Genomic DNA, 14933 nt, shown 5'->3' with positions numbered 1-14933 from the left:
TAATTGTCACTAATATTTTACTCTATGCTATTGTAGTCATTAATATATGCTAAACTGTGGAAATGTTTGTGCACTTTATAAGATGTGTATCGGGAATGCGTATTTTTCAGGAAACTGTCTCTGTGTGGCCACAGTTGTTTTTTAATAAGTGGATATCTCATTTGCTTTTAATTAATTAAATGCAACAGATAACATGGCAGTTATATAACAAAAAACCTGAACTGTCATAAATACAAAGTTAATGTTTGACTGCAGCCGTTGATCCACACTGCACCAGAATCAGGTTTTCACGTTTCTGTCCTCGTTTTTCCTCTCAGAGCTTTCGTGTACCTGAGCAACCTGCTGTACCCTGTACCACTGGTTCACCGTGTTGCTATAGTAACAGAGAAGGGCGCGGTGCGTGGTTTCCTGCGCGTGGGGGTCCAGGCTATAGCTGGTGAGTAACTAATGAGATTCTCTAATGAGCAAAAGCGTCAGGATCTTTAATGCACATTATCCTGCCAATCACTGACTCATGTGTTATTATGCTTGGATGATATTTGCAGAGTGTGTTATTGAGTTTTAGATGGAAAATTCTTGTGAAGGAGACCGTTTATCTTTGTGATTTGTCAAACTCTCAGGGAAATATTATGGTTCTTATGTGTAGTGGAGCAGTTAAAAAGCGTACTTATTGCCACTTACTGTGTATCAGTTCCATGTATTTGTGCCATATAAAATCACATTTCATTTCTATCAGTCTTTTTGAAATTTTGATACCAAAATATGTTCTACTCAAACCAAATAATGAGATAAATATATGGCCCTAACTTCTAAATTGATATCAGTGTGAAAACATTTTGAAGGGCCCTTCAAGCAACCGATCTGGTGGCAAAGAGAGAATTCCTTCAGATTCTTGGTGTATTCCCTTTGATGTGCTTTGATGGTTTTCATCAGCTGTGTCTGTGATAGATGCTGATAAGAGGATGGTTTGTCTCTTTGTAGCTGACGAGGAGGCTCCAGACTACGGGTCAGGAGTTAGACAGTCAGGAACCGCCAAGATTTCCTTTGATGATGAGTACTTCAAAAAGGTAAGCCCTGAGTCAGATGAAAGGAGTTTCAAACTTAAGAGAACACCATTGCTGTGTGTGTGTGTGTGTGTGTGTGTGAGACAGTGGGTGTATAATATTTGGGTTAAAACATGAAGTCAGCAGAGGAAGTTGTGTTTTCTTAATTTCTTATTCATTTTCTAAAAGCAAATTTAAGGAATAGTGAATATAGTTTTGGATGGAGTGAGTATTGCACAAATAATACAGAAATGCAGGTGGAAGTTTCTCTCTACCAGCTATATGCTAAAAATCTTCCTCCTTTTACTCCTTTTTCGTCCAATCAGAACGACTTTCCCTCCACGGTTATGACCCGCTCCGGCTTGTCCCTGGAAGAGCTGCGCATTGTGGAGGGTCAGGGTCAGAGTTCAGAGGTCATCACACCCTCAGAGGAGCTCAACAGAATCAATGACATGGGTATGGCTGCCAGACCCTCACCTCTCTGCTCATAAATTTCAACTTCTCAGCCCCAAAGGGGAAACACACTTGGCAGATGGTCCTGTTGAATGTTTAGTTATGGAAATGAGACTGATGCAGTTTTTCTTGCTTTGTGAAGGAATGTGTACAAAGGCTGTTTGAGCAGAATCATCTCTACAAATCACAAGCTTGATCGTGTGTAGAATCCAGTCTGATTGTACTGTGCAGAGCCTAGAATTCATATGCAGATTAAAAAGCACAGTCCCCAGGTGCAGATGCAGGTCATTTTCAATAAATCACAGCACAACTCCTCCTCACCTTCCCCTGTGGCTTTTTCTCAGACCTCAAGCTGGGTAACATCGCGGAGACCAAGCTGAGTCTTGGTGACGGTCTGGCAGACCAGCTGGAGGTGGGCAGCATCTTTACCTTCCGTGTTACCGTGCTCCAGGCCAGCGGCATCCTGCCTGAGTACGCCGACATCTTCTGCCAATTCAAGTGAGTTCACAATCCTCAAAATAAAGTTTGTGGCCACATGAATCTTAATATCAATTCTTTACATTTGTATGTGGTATCTTTTATCTGGAGTAGTAATATTGTAAATATAGTCATTTTTGCATTTATTAGGATTAAAACAGTTAATCTAGCTGTGAAAAAAGTTATCAAACAGTGCCAACAACAAACTGCTATAAACCAAGGGACAAATTCAAGATATCAGTATATAGCAATAACATTAGTACATCAGAAGAGATTTGCATGAAATGTTTTGCATTGTTTTGCCTTGTAAATGAATTTCCTGATTAACACCATTATCTTGTTGACAAATTAATGTCCCATGCTGACACACATTTATGTTTATCTCCTCAGTTTCCTGCATCGTCATGATGAGGCTTTTTCCACTGAGCCTCTGAAGAACACCGGCAAAGGAGCTCCTCTGGGCTTTTACCATGTCCAGAATGTGAGTACACACACACACACACAAGCACACACATACACGCACAAGATATACCTTAACAACTTTATGTGAATTCATTTTGACAACACCCTGTTTTTGTTTTTGTCGGAGCAGATTTCAGTTGAGGTCACAGAGTCCTTTATTGAATACATCAAGACCAAGCCCATTGTGTTCGAAGTGTTTGGCCATTACCAGCAGCACCCGCTGCATCTTCATGGTCAGGATCTGATCAGGTGGGTGGAGTTAAAAAAAAAAAAAAAGAAGCAGTTCTTGTATGGAGATGCTGTATTGCTTTGAGGAATGTTTCATGAACTATTCTATTTCATGAAATATTCTTTTTACTATAAGAGATTCTATTGGTAAGAAATATTTTGTTTTTTGTTTTACCAGTCCTCCAACACCGTCAAGGAAGTACTATCCTATTCCCATGCCTCTATCTAAACCAGGTAAGACTTTTAATGTCATCACACCATATGCGCAAACAGCAATATCTTCTGCACCTGTCTCCATCATTTCAGCATATTTCTTGTGTTTGTTATGGTTATATAAGCATGCCTCATATTTGCTTCCACTTTTCTTTCATTTCTCGCTTCCTTTGGATTTTTTTTTTGTCTCATATTTGATCATTCTCCCACCATTCATAATCCTCTTACCCAACTCTGTCCTCCCTCTTCCACATATCCTTTTTCACACATCCCTTCCAATCTTTCTCACCATTCGTACGATGTCATACATTGCAAACCCAGACCATACCCGTAAGATAGAGTTGGTCCGATACTTGATGAGCGGCTATGTGAACGGCAAGGTGCTGGACACGCTGTCCGAGCACGCCAACGCCCTAGCCTCCTCTGCTGTGGCCAGCCTGGAGGATGAGGCTGAACAGCTCTCTCACTTCCCCTTCCTCCCAGTACCCAACGACCCTGTGCTAATTGTGCCTAGGCACCATGGTTGGTACAGCAGACAGTGTAGTAGCTTATTGACCAGGCATTAGATGCACCCGGGTTGTAGTGATTAGACTAGTGCTGTGCTTTGCCCTTGTGGTGCTCTGTGTCTGCAGGCAGTAGCACGATAAAGCTCTGCAGTGGTTATGTGTGCTGCACCTTGCTGCAGGTCTATTTAGGTCCAGTCAGCTCAGTCCAACCCTCCCCTGCCGCTTACACACTGGCCTGAGCTGACACCTTGAGGTAAATCTGCTGCATGTGCTGAATCTTAAGCCAAATAGCAAAGTGAGTATTTATCATAATCATAGGAGATCACTGACATAGCCTTCACAGCATAAATCAGACTCCAGGGGCTTAAGCCTTTATAAGTTCAGCTATAGTCCAATTACGGTAGTTTTCATGTGGAATAATGTTCATTTCAGCCATATTGAACATAAATGAATGTAGCTGTGTGCCTCAGAGATTAGCCTGTTGTAACAGGAACGTAATCCTGATGTGCTAGACAGCAGGCTTCTGTCAGTGGTGGTGTAATCTGTGATTTAGCTCCTCGTACCATTTTGGTATGTTCAACTGTTGGTGTTGAATATAATGTAGTATTGTTCCTGTTTTCTTTGTTCAGTTTATTTCAGTAATAATGCATTTTATAAGTAACATCTCCTTTGATAAATGAATATTGGCATTGCGTGTGTGTATACTAATGGCTCAGTATCCAGGGTCAACAGTGTGTTCACTCCACACATCCAGCCTCCATTTAGCATTATTTATTAATACATTTTTAACTATATTATTTTGATCCATCCCCTCTGAAATGTAGGCAAATTCCGGTTTGTCATGTTGAGCTTATGTGTGTCTGTGTGTCAGTTCCAGCCACCAAGTTGAACACCATCACCAAGTCCAACCTGGGTCAGTGCGTCAGCAAGTACGACCTGCTCGTGTGGTTTGAGATCAGCGAGCTTGAGCCCACTGGAGAGTGAGTGTCTACACACGCATGTTATATCCACATTTAGTAATAAATATAAGAGTTAAATGCGTCATGTTCTTTATATGTCATTTTGAAAAGATACACAATGTGAGACCTCATATTAATTTAAGAGTACTCTTACTAATACAAAGAAGAAAGAAGTACTGTTTCAGCAAAGGAAACTGATGTGCTTCAAAAAAGTATATAATACATTACAATATGTAAGCAAAATATGAAAAAATGAAAGGAGAATAAAAAGATGAAGAAATATATATTGATCAAGACATCAAAGATGTACGCAGAACCTCCATGTGTCACGAGAGTCATATCTACTGAAATAACACCTCTGTAAAATATGTCCCCAGATGTCTTTTAGTACTTAGCTGCTGCAAACATGGTGTGAACACAGTAGAAACCTAACAGGTTAATAAAAAAGGAAGTTGTTGTGGGTTTTGTAAGGCTGAGTAGAAAACAGACATGAGGTTTCTACCTGAGACATATTTTAGCAGTACAGAGACAGTCAGTGTAGAAGAACTGTGGATGCAATTTATCAAATCCTCACAATCAATCAATCAATCAATCAATCAATCAATCAATCAGTCAGACTTTATTTGTATAGCACTTTTCATACAGAAAATGCAACTCAATGACCAAATAATAAATAAAAACAATAGAAATGAGACAGTAATAACAGGAACTGAGGAAACACTATTATGAATCTCATACATTTGCACTGAGGAAACAGTGAAGAAAAGCAAAGATAACAACAGAGTCATAAAGATAAAATGATAAAATAAAAATCAAAAGATCATAAAGAATCCTATGAGATGTGTTGGTTGAAGTGTCCAGGCTCAGTGTGACCTTCCTCCCTCCACAGGTACATTCCAGCTGTAGTGGATCACAGTGGAGGACTGCCCTGCCATGGCACCTACCTACTGCACCAGGTACAGGAGACCAACACCATAACCCACTGGTCTCTAATTCTATAAAGTCAGTTTTGCATTGTACACAGAATTGTGCACAGATTCTGATTTGATCATTCTCCTGTGAACTTACAAAATCAAAGGGAACTTCATGTGTCTTTCTTCTATACCAGTGAATGATATTTCTTCTTTATAAGACATATTTAGAAGCTTACATTTTTTCTAGCTGTGTCTACTCTAATCCCAAGCTCCTGTCATCTTCGCTGCAGGGAATCCAGCGAAGGATCACGGTGACTCTCATCCATGAGAAGGGTAGCGAGCTCCACTGGAAGGACGTCCGCGAGCTGGTCGTGGGTGAGCAGTCTTCCCACAGGGATTACTAGTTCTACCTTTCACCAGAGACACAAAAGAATGCCCTGAGCAGCAAGTCCCCAGTTCGATTCCCAGCCGGCCGGACCATTGCTGCATGTCATTCCTCTACTCTCTTTCCCCACATTCCCTCTCTCTCTCTCCAGTTGCACTATCAAATAAAGGCATAAAATTTATTTAGAAGATATATTCAATCGAAGGGAATATTCCTGAGCATTTCTAAACTTACTTTAAAACAAACTCATAGGGCCATTCTTATTCAACTCGTCAATCTTCTGATCTTCATCCTCACACATTTCTCACTTGCAAAGTTCAATTTTCAATTATATTCCATCAAATTATGGAATGGCTTTCTCTATTTGGCAAAGAACTATTCCTCTATAAAATGTTACAAACTATGCTTTTATCACTATTTTTACTTCCAATACACTACCCATGCATTAATGTCTTATTTGTTTTTTTCATATTGCACACACATCACATTCTCACATTTTCTGCTCATACTTTGATATTATTGTTAGTATTGCTGTTAATTTTATTATATATATATTTTTGAGTCGTTTACTTTCTCAATATTTTTATGTAGTCACATTATTTTCTTGTTTATTTTGTATTTTTTATCATTCTGTGATATTTCAACATACTAAGGTGGAGGCTTTAAATAAGCCCATTGGGTTTTTTGCCTCTCCCTGCACTGTATGCTATTTGTATTCTTTGTCATTTTCTGTGTATTTTTGAATTGTAAAAAAAACTTGAAACTCCGACAGTATAATACAACACTTTTATTAATTGGAATATCACTTCATGAGTGCAGCACTGAAAATACTTTGCACAGTTTCCTCATGATTTCAGTGAGAGGAGTTGCATCTGTTTCGCCTGAAGCCTCCTCTGCCTTTAAACAGTTTATACTGGAGCTGTAGCTGATGGACCAAATAATTACATTTCACATTTTCGACTTTCAGCTGCTGACATTCTTATCTAGAGAGGCTCAAGCCATGTGTTCGGAGTCTCGCTGTTGGACACTGTGACAGTATGGCTGTTAATGGACAAAGTGGCTTTTAAAGTTCTCCGCCGAAGTCGTCTGAGCTCTCGTGATGACGAGTTGTTGACGTGCTTTGCTGCTCTGTGTCCCACCAGGTCGTATCAGGAACAAAGCTGAAGTGGACGACAGTGCTGCTGATGCTGTCCTGTCCCTCAACATCATTTCTGCCAAGAACATCAAGTCATCCCACAACTCCAACAGGTAGCTGAACACACTCACACATTTCTTATCGAAGGTCAACTGTACTGAATAAATAGCATATATTCATGGTGCAAGTCTGTGGATGTATTGGTACTCAGTGAAGGTTGGCTGCTGCTTGATTCTCAGCACCGGTCTTCCGCGATGATTGAGGAAAAACAATTTTTTAAAGCAATGTGGCAACTAGAAAGTGACACATTCCTGTGATGTAGTTATGTAGCCACATGCTGTGGCTGATATATTCTTCAAAACAGCTGCAGTTTAGAAACAGTATTTGTGAATATCCTTCTAGACTTGTGTATGTGTCCTTGTCTTTATATTTGCTGAAGGCGCATTGGGATCATTGCATGACCATTTCCATTTTCACTGCTGTTAATTTTCTTGTTAATTTTCTCCATTGTCTGTTGCCTGACTGTTTGTGCTTCTCTCTTTCTTTTTTTTTTCTATGCACTCTCTTTTTCCTCTTGCTGCGGCTGGACTCATGATTGTGCTCAGGCTTTCTATTGATAAGGATATTGATAGGTACCAGTGAGCGGAGAACATAGGGCTCTTTCTCTGAAAGAACTTTATGCTTCTCTTTAGTCCTTTAGATTGATAGAAATAAGTTCTCCACAGTTTGTGTTTTTTGTTGGCACGTTGCATTAAGTCTGTCTTTATTTCCATCAATATTTAGTGTCTGAAAAAATAAATCCCATCCCAAATGTTTCATGGATGAATAAAGGCAGTCCTAAATGCAACTGCAACCCCTATTCTGTACTGTGATGTCGTGACTCTCACTTCAGTTGAAACCACAGTGGTATGTTGATCTTCTGTGGCACCCAGACTCTAAATGAATGTTTTTCTCTCAGCTGTTATTCACTGCATGAGTCTTAACTCAATAACAACAACAAAAAGGCCAATGAGGCACCAACAGGGCAGTTCTGGCTCTCAGTCTGTGGGTTAGAGTGCCCCCTACTGCCACAGACAGGAACAGTGTACCCCCGTGAAACAGCCTCACAAGCAGTCATCTACTAAATATTATTATGTTAAAATATCTTTTAAAAAAATGTGCCGTTTGCCATAAACTGTTGTATTTTTTTTCACTTATATTTCTGTAAAAGACTTCTGATAGTCTTCACATTGATGCTATAAAGTGTATTACTCGTATCATAACTTAAACATGACTTATCTCCTGCATGCAGCCATTCTGTTGCTGCTCTCTTGGCACATTCCCGACACTCTGTTAACTACTGGCACTCGTGCTCACGTTGTGTCTGTTGTCGAGGTCTCACCTCAGTGTGTTTCCTCTCGTCTTGTCATGACGAAGGATAAGTGTGAGGGACACTTCAGTCACTGCACAGTGTTCACTGCCTTAATCTGTCAGGGTTGCACTCACGTCATCAATAGCAGAATATCTGACTCACTTCCTGGTTATTGGCAAAATAAGGCTCGGCTTTTTGTCTCCTTGTAGTTTAATGGCTGCTGCTATATCCACACAGATCCTACAAACTGTGTAAAAGCACTGACACTGAAGTCACAGAAGATAAACACTATGTAAATTCATTTCTCTGTAATTTTGCTGATAACTGAATAGTTTTTTGGTTTTTCATCAGGACTTTCTACCGCTTCGAGGCAGTGTGGGACAGCTCCCTGCACAACTCCCTCCTGCTCAACCGAGTCACTCCTTATGGAGAGAAGATCTACATGACCCTGTCTGCGTATCTGGAGGTCAGTCACTGCTCCTACTGTATTGTATCTCTTTGCTTTGAGCTCTATAGTTGACCACTCTGGATGTCAGCATAGCAAACATACTCACTGTGTCTCTTCTACACAGCTTGACCACTGCATTCAGCCTGCTATTATTACCAAAGACATCTGCATGGTCTTCTACTCCCGAGATGCAAAGATCTCCCCTCCCCGTTCCCTCAGGAACCTCTTTGGGAGTGGTTACTCCAAAACTCCTGACTGGTAAGACTGCACGCAGCCATACTGTGGCCATTTCTACCCAAAATATAAACAGTTCTGCCATGTTTCATCCAGAACCTCCTCTGCTTCATCACAGCAACCGAGTCACTGGCATCTACGAGCTGAGCTTGTGCAAGATGTCTGACACTGGAAGCCCAGGTGAGCAGACTAATACTCATTTAAAGAAATGTTTTAAGACAGGCTGCTGGATTATTATGATTCCTCAGAGAACTTCATCCTCATGAGGCCTTTTGTCCTGAGCAGGGATGCAACGGAGGAGGAGGAAGGTCCTGGACACATCAGTGGCTTATGTGCGTGGAGAGGAGAACCTGGCCGGCTGGAGACCCAGAGGAGACAGTCTCATCCTGGAGCACCAATGGGAGCTGGAGAAAATGGAGCAGCTGCATGAGGTGGGTCCCTAAGAAAGGAATTTACCTTAGTGCTGGATTTGTCCTGCCAGAGCCATCTTTTCTTTGTCTCCCTACTCTATCAACCGGTCTAATATTCTACTGAAAGAAAAAAGTAAACAAGCTCCATGCTAAGTCAAACAGCCACTGTTCTTTTAAAACAATTCTTCATACAATGGACTTTTAACTTACCTAACCCCTGCCCCTGTCATTTGCTCAGGTGGAGAAGACCCGACACCTGCTCCTGCTGAGGGAGAAGCTGGGAGAGGCGGCACCAGTGGGAACAGCTCCCACCACTAAGTCCCTGAGCGAGTCGCTGTCCCCGAGCATGAGCTCTGGCACCCTGTCCACCTCCACCTCCATCTCCTCACAGATCTCCAGCACCACCTTTGAAAGCGCCATCACGCCCAGCGAAAGCAGCGGCTACGACTCCACAGACATCGAGAGCCTGGTGGATCGTGAGAAGGAGCTGGCCACTAAGGTAAGAACAAATTCTGTACCGTGAGATACAATGATTTACTCTTTGCTGCATAGTGATCAACGGAACTCTCCACTGCTATGAACTGACCTGCCTCATCTCTGTCGTGTTGCAGTGCCTGCGCCTCATGACACACACCTTCAACAGCGAATACAACCAGGTGGTCAACAGTATCAGTGACTGCAAGGTGAGAAAGAAATTTTAAATCCTATAAACTTACTGTAAACACATTTTACATCGGTCCCTTTTCTTTGTGTAGCTCAATCCTGTTACACTGGTGACACGTGACTACATTATAATGTCTCACTAGGAAGACTCACAGTAGCTTTAAAAGCAGTTTTAAAGTAGTGTGGATTAGATAGTGTCTCTTTAGAGATGTTGCAAATGAGCAAGTGAGCCTCACGTTAACATCTTCTGTTCTGTACCTAATGGCTACTTGAATATCAGATGTGCACTATCCAAATAATAGTCAGTAGTTCTTCTCTTCCACAGTGTGCCTTTGGAAACTAAAAACTGTTTGTTCAACTTATATTTCTTGCTGTTTTTCCTCCAGCTGTCTGACATCTCACCCATCGGACGGGATCCATCGGTGACCAGCTTCAGCAGCGCCACCCTCACCCCCTCCTCCACCTGTCCTTCTCTATCCGACTCCCGCTGTAGCTCCATGGACCAGAAGTACAACTTTTATTTAATTTTTTTTCTTCTTTTTTTTCTAAACATCTACCAGTGTCTGTGTAAAATGTTACAGTGACTATAGGTTGAGGTTATTGACAGGTTGAGCATGATGTTAACTTGGTGCACTTTGTTCCTAAGGACCCCAGAGAACAGCTCCCGTGCCTCCAGTCCCTCCTGCTCAGACTATGAAAACTTCCCGATGGTTCCCACTCTGGAGACCTCTTACCTAGCACGGGCCGGGAAGAACGAGTTCCTCAACTTGGTGCCTGATATTGAAGAAATGAGGCCAGGGTGAGTGATGCCACCTTTGGTCTTCTCCTCCTGTCACCGCTGTGCGCAGTGATGTCATTTTAAAATGTTGATAAGAGCAGCCCAAACAAAAATAGATAATCCGGTTTTCTAATCGAGGCATGTGAGTAGATTTGAACTGCTGAACCAGACCGATCTGATTCTTCCTCACAAAAACAACACTTTTCTTCTTTCTCTTTTTTTGCTCCTTGTCAGATCTGTTGTGTCCAAGAAGGGTTTCCTAAGCTTCATGGAGCCTCGTTCTAACTCGTGGGTGAAACACTTTGTGGTGGTGCGCCGGCCCTACGTCTTCATCTACAACAGCGACAAGGACCCGGTGGAGCGGGGCGTCCTCAACCTCTCAACAGCACAGGTGGAATACAGTGAAGACCAGCAGGCCATGCTCAAGGTACAGTTTGAAGAAATCAGGTGTATTCCTGACACATAACCTTGATAACAGTTTAACTAACATCAACAACAACTTTCAATAACTGGCTATTTTCCTAAAACCTTCTTCATGCACAAAGACGTGCAGAATGGCAAATGTTTACTGTTTCTTTTCAGACTCCCAACACGTTTGCTGTGTGCACAAAACATCGAGGAATCCTGCTGCAGGCCAACAACGAGAAAGACATGAACGACTGGCTCTACGCTTTTAATCCCCTGCTAGCAGGAACGATAAGGTAAGTGCACACTTCTCTCGGGCTGCACTTCATCAGACGCAGAATTACATTCTGATCCCATCACGACATAAACTCCTGTCGTTCCCACAGATCGAAGCTGGCTAGGAGGCGCAGTGGCCTAATGAAGAACTGAGTGAGTGGACCGGCGCACAGGAAACCACGGCTTCCATTCTTTCTGCAAAGCCTTTGAACATACCAAGTGTTAACAATTATTAATCATTGTGATTCTTGACGGTTTTCTCTTGTAAGTAGACTTGTGGCTTAAGTCTCCTTTCATGCGACTAAAACTTTCAGTTCCAGAGAAATTTGCCTCCCCTCTCCCTCCAACAACCCTCTGCCAACTTAGCTTTTGTCCTCTCTATCTCGCCCCCACCTCCTCCTCAGCTTTTTGTGTTTTTGTTTATATGACAATGTTTGGGTCTTATTTTGTTCTGCTTTGTTGTCATTCCCTAACTCCCTAACTAGTAGCATGTTGTAGTAGTCTACTTGTGTGTGCACGATTCTTCAGAAACTGTTCTTTCTGGCCACTAATTTTCAGTTTGCCAATCATCTGTAAAAATTGTCTCTATCAGTGTTATTTGTCTCCCGAGAAGAGTTTTATTTTGTTGTTTTTTATAAATATGCCCGCATGATAACTGCAGCAGTCCTCAGGAGAAGACCAGGTTTGCTTACTCAAAAAAAAAAAAAATTAATCAGACAACTACACTTACAACCATGAAGGGAAAATATACAAATATGTCCAAGTGACATATCAGTTTACGCTCTGCTAGAGAAAGCAGAGCTACTTCAACAACTATTGCTGCTAATGAATTCATAGGTTTTTTCTTCTCTTTATGAGATCTGCATCAGGCCTCTTCCTAAAGTAGACTCTAGCTCCCCTGTGCTGCCTCCCAAAAAGCCTTTAGAATCAAAATGTGAAAAATTTGTCAAGTTCCCGACTCAGCGAGACACCAGGGCAGCACCGGATTTCCACCATCATCCATGTGATATTTAGATCCCACTTCTCAGTCCGTGTACATACACCAAAACCAACTCCCCTCGATAGTGCTGTCAGTCAGTGAGTAATTACTTACAATCATGCATTTGTGTCAACATCAAAAATACACGCTAAATGAAGAAACGTGCAAAAATAAATGATCAGTTCATATCTCATGACTATGGATTGTTCAAGCAGGAGTAGATATTTGTCCCTGTTCTTTTGCTATTTCATCTCAAGAAAAAAAAAAAACAGGGTGTTACAGAGATGAGGAGGATTAAGAGACAGAGGAAGATACTCTAAAGAGAGAATATCATTTGTACATACAGTCTGTTCTGGGATCAGTGTGGTAGTTAACTCTCATTTAAGACATTCCTCTCAGCTCTTCGAGCTCCTCGCAGTTTTTCTTACACTTAAAATGTTGAGCCTCGGACCTCAAGAGAGACTCAACATTTGCTAATATTTTTATTTAACCATCACAGACGTGTGATACTGAAGACAAAACTCAGTGAAACGGGAGGAAGAAGTGAGACGGAGACTGAAGTTGCAGCGCTTTAGCCTTGACGCCAGTAGTTAATTGATGAAGCTGCTAGCACATAGCCTGCAGGACAGATACTGATACAGTCTACCCCATGACTCCCCTCACTGTCACTCCAGTGTCGGGTGAAACTTCTGTAAAATGAAGTACTTACTCTTCAGAAGCACCACAGTTTACCATGTGTTCATTTTCTATTTGTGTTTTTGAATTGAAACCTCTTAACTCATCTAACTTTCCACTGTTTTTTTTTTTTTTTTTTTTTTTTTTTATTAATTAGCATTGTTGATTGTTTTTTTCTATTATGCTTTTAATCATTCCACAGTGGCGTTTTATATAAAATGTAACTGAGGGCATTTATTTCTTGATTTGTAACCAACTGTACTGGTGTTTTACCTTATTTTGCACATTAACACATATCTATAGCAAGACGAGGGCAGGTCACACATGTTGAGTCCAGGGTTATTTCTGAGTATCAGGAACACTGATAAGAGCACATATCAAGGTTACACTGGATAGCTGTTCTCCAAAGGGTTTACTAGAAAGAAAGAAAGCGATGTTAAAGGGACGAAATATACTTAAATGTTTTATTTCTGATATTGTTTATGAAAATATTTGCTCTGTACATCATAAAGCGCACGGTATATTACATTTGACATTTGTGGTGCCTCTGTCTGTGGAAATGGTAGAGCAGTGATAGGTACAGATGGGCACTAATAAACTCTGGCCAACCAACCAGTAGTATGCCTTCTGTGTCATATGAAAGGAACAATTAAGGTTAAATGTGTTGAAGCAGAGGTACCCATTGCCTGTTAGAAGTTTTAGTGAAATTATTAATGACAAAAAAGCAGAAAACAGTCCCCTCAGAAGTTTAAATGGATGAACAATGTCGCTGCCCTCAGGTCAGCCAGCCTGCTGGTCAGAGAAAAAAAAAAAACCTGGTGAATTGTTTCAAAGAAAATCATTTGTCTGTCAAGGAACTCACATATAAAAACCATCTATGCACTGATCAAGGCTCTAGTGCAATGTACCTCACGTTAACCTCAGTGCACTCAATACATGTCAGAGCAAACATTTTCACTTCAGTGACTAATTTGCAGAGGTATATTATTTTGGGATTGTGTATTTATTGTTTGCAATGTATATATTAGTTTGCAGCTCTTTGCACATATTAATAAAAGGTTCAACTAACTGATCAAATAAAGTCTGTGCGGTTTAGTTGTTCTACTCAGAATGAACCAAATGATGGTGTGGCAGCCTCTCCCAGTCTGAACTGGTAGAGAGTTGAATGTACTATGAGGATGTGTGTTTTTCCATCATCAAAAAAAAAGAGAGAACTAAAATGTAACCTGCTGCATCTGTTCAGGGGAGGTGAGTTACATTAGTGCTTCCTCTTTATTAGGAAGTGGTTTGAGTGAAAGTCTGCTTTTCATTTGAAGAATATACTCACTACTCACGCTAGACAGCCATCTGAATTCTAGCAAAATGAAGGTGGTTTTTAACTCATTTTATTTTTTCTAATATCAGGGAATATAATACAAAGTAGCTAGTGACATCTAAAATGACAGTATACTTATTGTTTGTGCTGGTGTCTTTATTCACCTCACTTTTTTTTCCATTGATGCCTTTCAAACAAAACTAGCCATGATATTTTCCATCTTCCCCTCTGACAATTAATATCAGTTAACTGCATTCCCTTTGGATTTGCTCACCACCAGGAAAAAGACAGACTAACCATGACATTAACACTGTACATTATTTGTCAGACTGGTTTCATTTTCATACTTATTTTGTAAATATCTGTGTTGTATGGAGCTTGAATTAAAATGTAAATATGTTTACTGTATTTGTAATAATTATAATCCATTCGCTGTATAGCATAGATGTGTCATGCAGATATCCTAATTCTGTGTATGGTAATCTTGCACCATTGAACTGTTTAGTGAATGAGGCAACAATAAAAGTGCAAATTGTGCATTAGCAGAACAAGTGCTGCCTGTTTGTCTTCTTCTTTGTGCACAGTTTCACTCCCATCTTCACCTGTTTTTACCTGTTACACCTT

General features: G+C 40.9%; 1 protein-coding gene across 10 annotated transcripts in view; it reads left to right on the top strand.

Annotated features, from left to right (window-relative positions):
- kif1b (kinesin family member 1B) overlaps window positions 1–14860 on the top strand; it is a 60160-nt gene extending 45300 nt beyond the window's left edge. For 6 of the 10 annotated variants that reach the window (XM_022741544.1, XM_022741548.1, XM_022741547.1 and 3 more), the window contains 23 exons: window positions 318–436; window positions 982–1067; window positions 1370–1499; window positions 1841–1994; window positions 2364–2454; window positions 2566–2684; window positions 2842–2897; window positions 4254–4362; window positions 5231–5297; window positions 5546–5630; window positions 6783–6888; window positions 7381–7407; window positions 8478–8592; window positions 8699–8832; window positions 8927–8988; window positions 9094–9239; window positions 9457–9717; window positions 9830–9901; window positions 10268–10389; window positions 10528–10680; window positions 10894–11086; window positions 11242–11360; window positions 11451–14860. In XM_022741544.1, coding sequence (XP_022597265.1) covers window positions 318–436; window positions 982–1067; window positions 1370–1499; window positions 1841–1994; window positions 2364–2454; window positions 2566–2684; window positions 2842–2897; window positions 4254–4362; window positions 5231–5297; window positions 5546–5630; window positions 6783–6888; window positions 7381–7407; window positions 8478–8592; window positions 8699–8832; window positions 8927–8988; window positions 9094–9239; window positions 9457–9717; window positions 9830–9901; window positions 10268–10389; window positions 10528–10680; window positions 10894–11086; window positions 11242–11360; window positions 11451–11493 — 2569 coding nt within the window. In that variant the 3' untranslated portion in view covers window positions 11494–14860. The remainder of the gene's footprint in view (window positions 1–317; window positions 437–981; window positions 1068–1369; window positions 1500–1840; window positions 1995–2363; window positions 2455–2565; window positions 2685–2841; window positions 2898–4253; window positions 4363–5230; window positions 5298–5545; window positions 5631–6782; window positions 6889–7380; window positions 7408–8477; window positions 8593–8698; window positions 8833–8926; window positions 8989–9093; window positions 9240–9456; window positions 9718–9829; window positions 9902–10267; window positions 10390–10527; window positions 10681–10893; window positions 11087–11241; window positions 11361–11450) is intronic. The other 4 variants (XM_022741551.1, XM_022741549.1, XM_022741555.1 and 1 more) reach the window with 1 other exon arrangement.
- Window positions 14861–14933: the final 73 nt, after the last annotated feature.

This window comes from Seriola dumerili, unplaced genomic scaffold (assembly GCF_002260705.1).
Source record: "Seriola dumerili isolate Sdu_G_001 unplaced genomic scaffold, Sdu_1.0 BDQW01000056.1, whole genome shotgun sequence".
NCBI classification, from domain to species: domain Eukaryota; kingdom Metazoa; phylum Chordata; class Actinopteri; order Carangiformes; family Carangidae; genus Seriola; species Seriola dumerili.
Note: the sequence above shows the minus strand (reverse complement) of the source record. Positions and strands in the feature narration are given on the sequence as shown.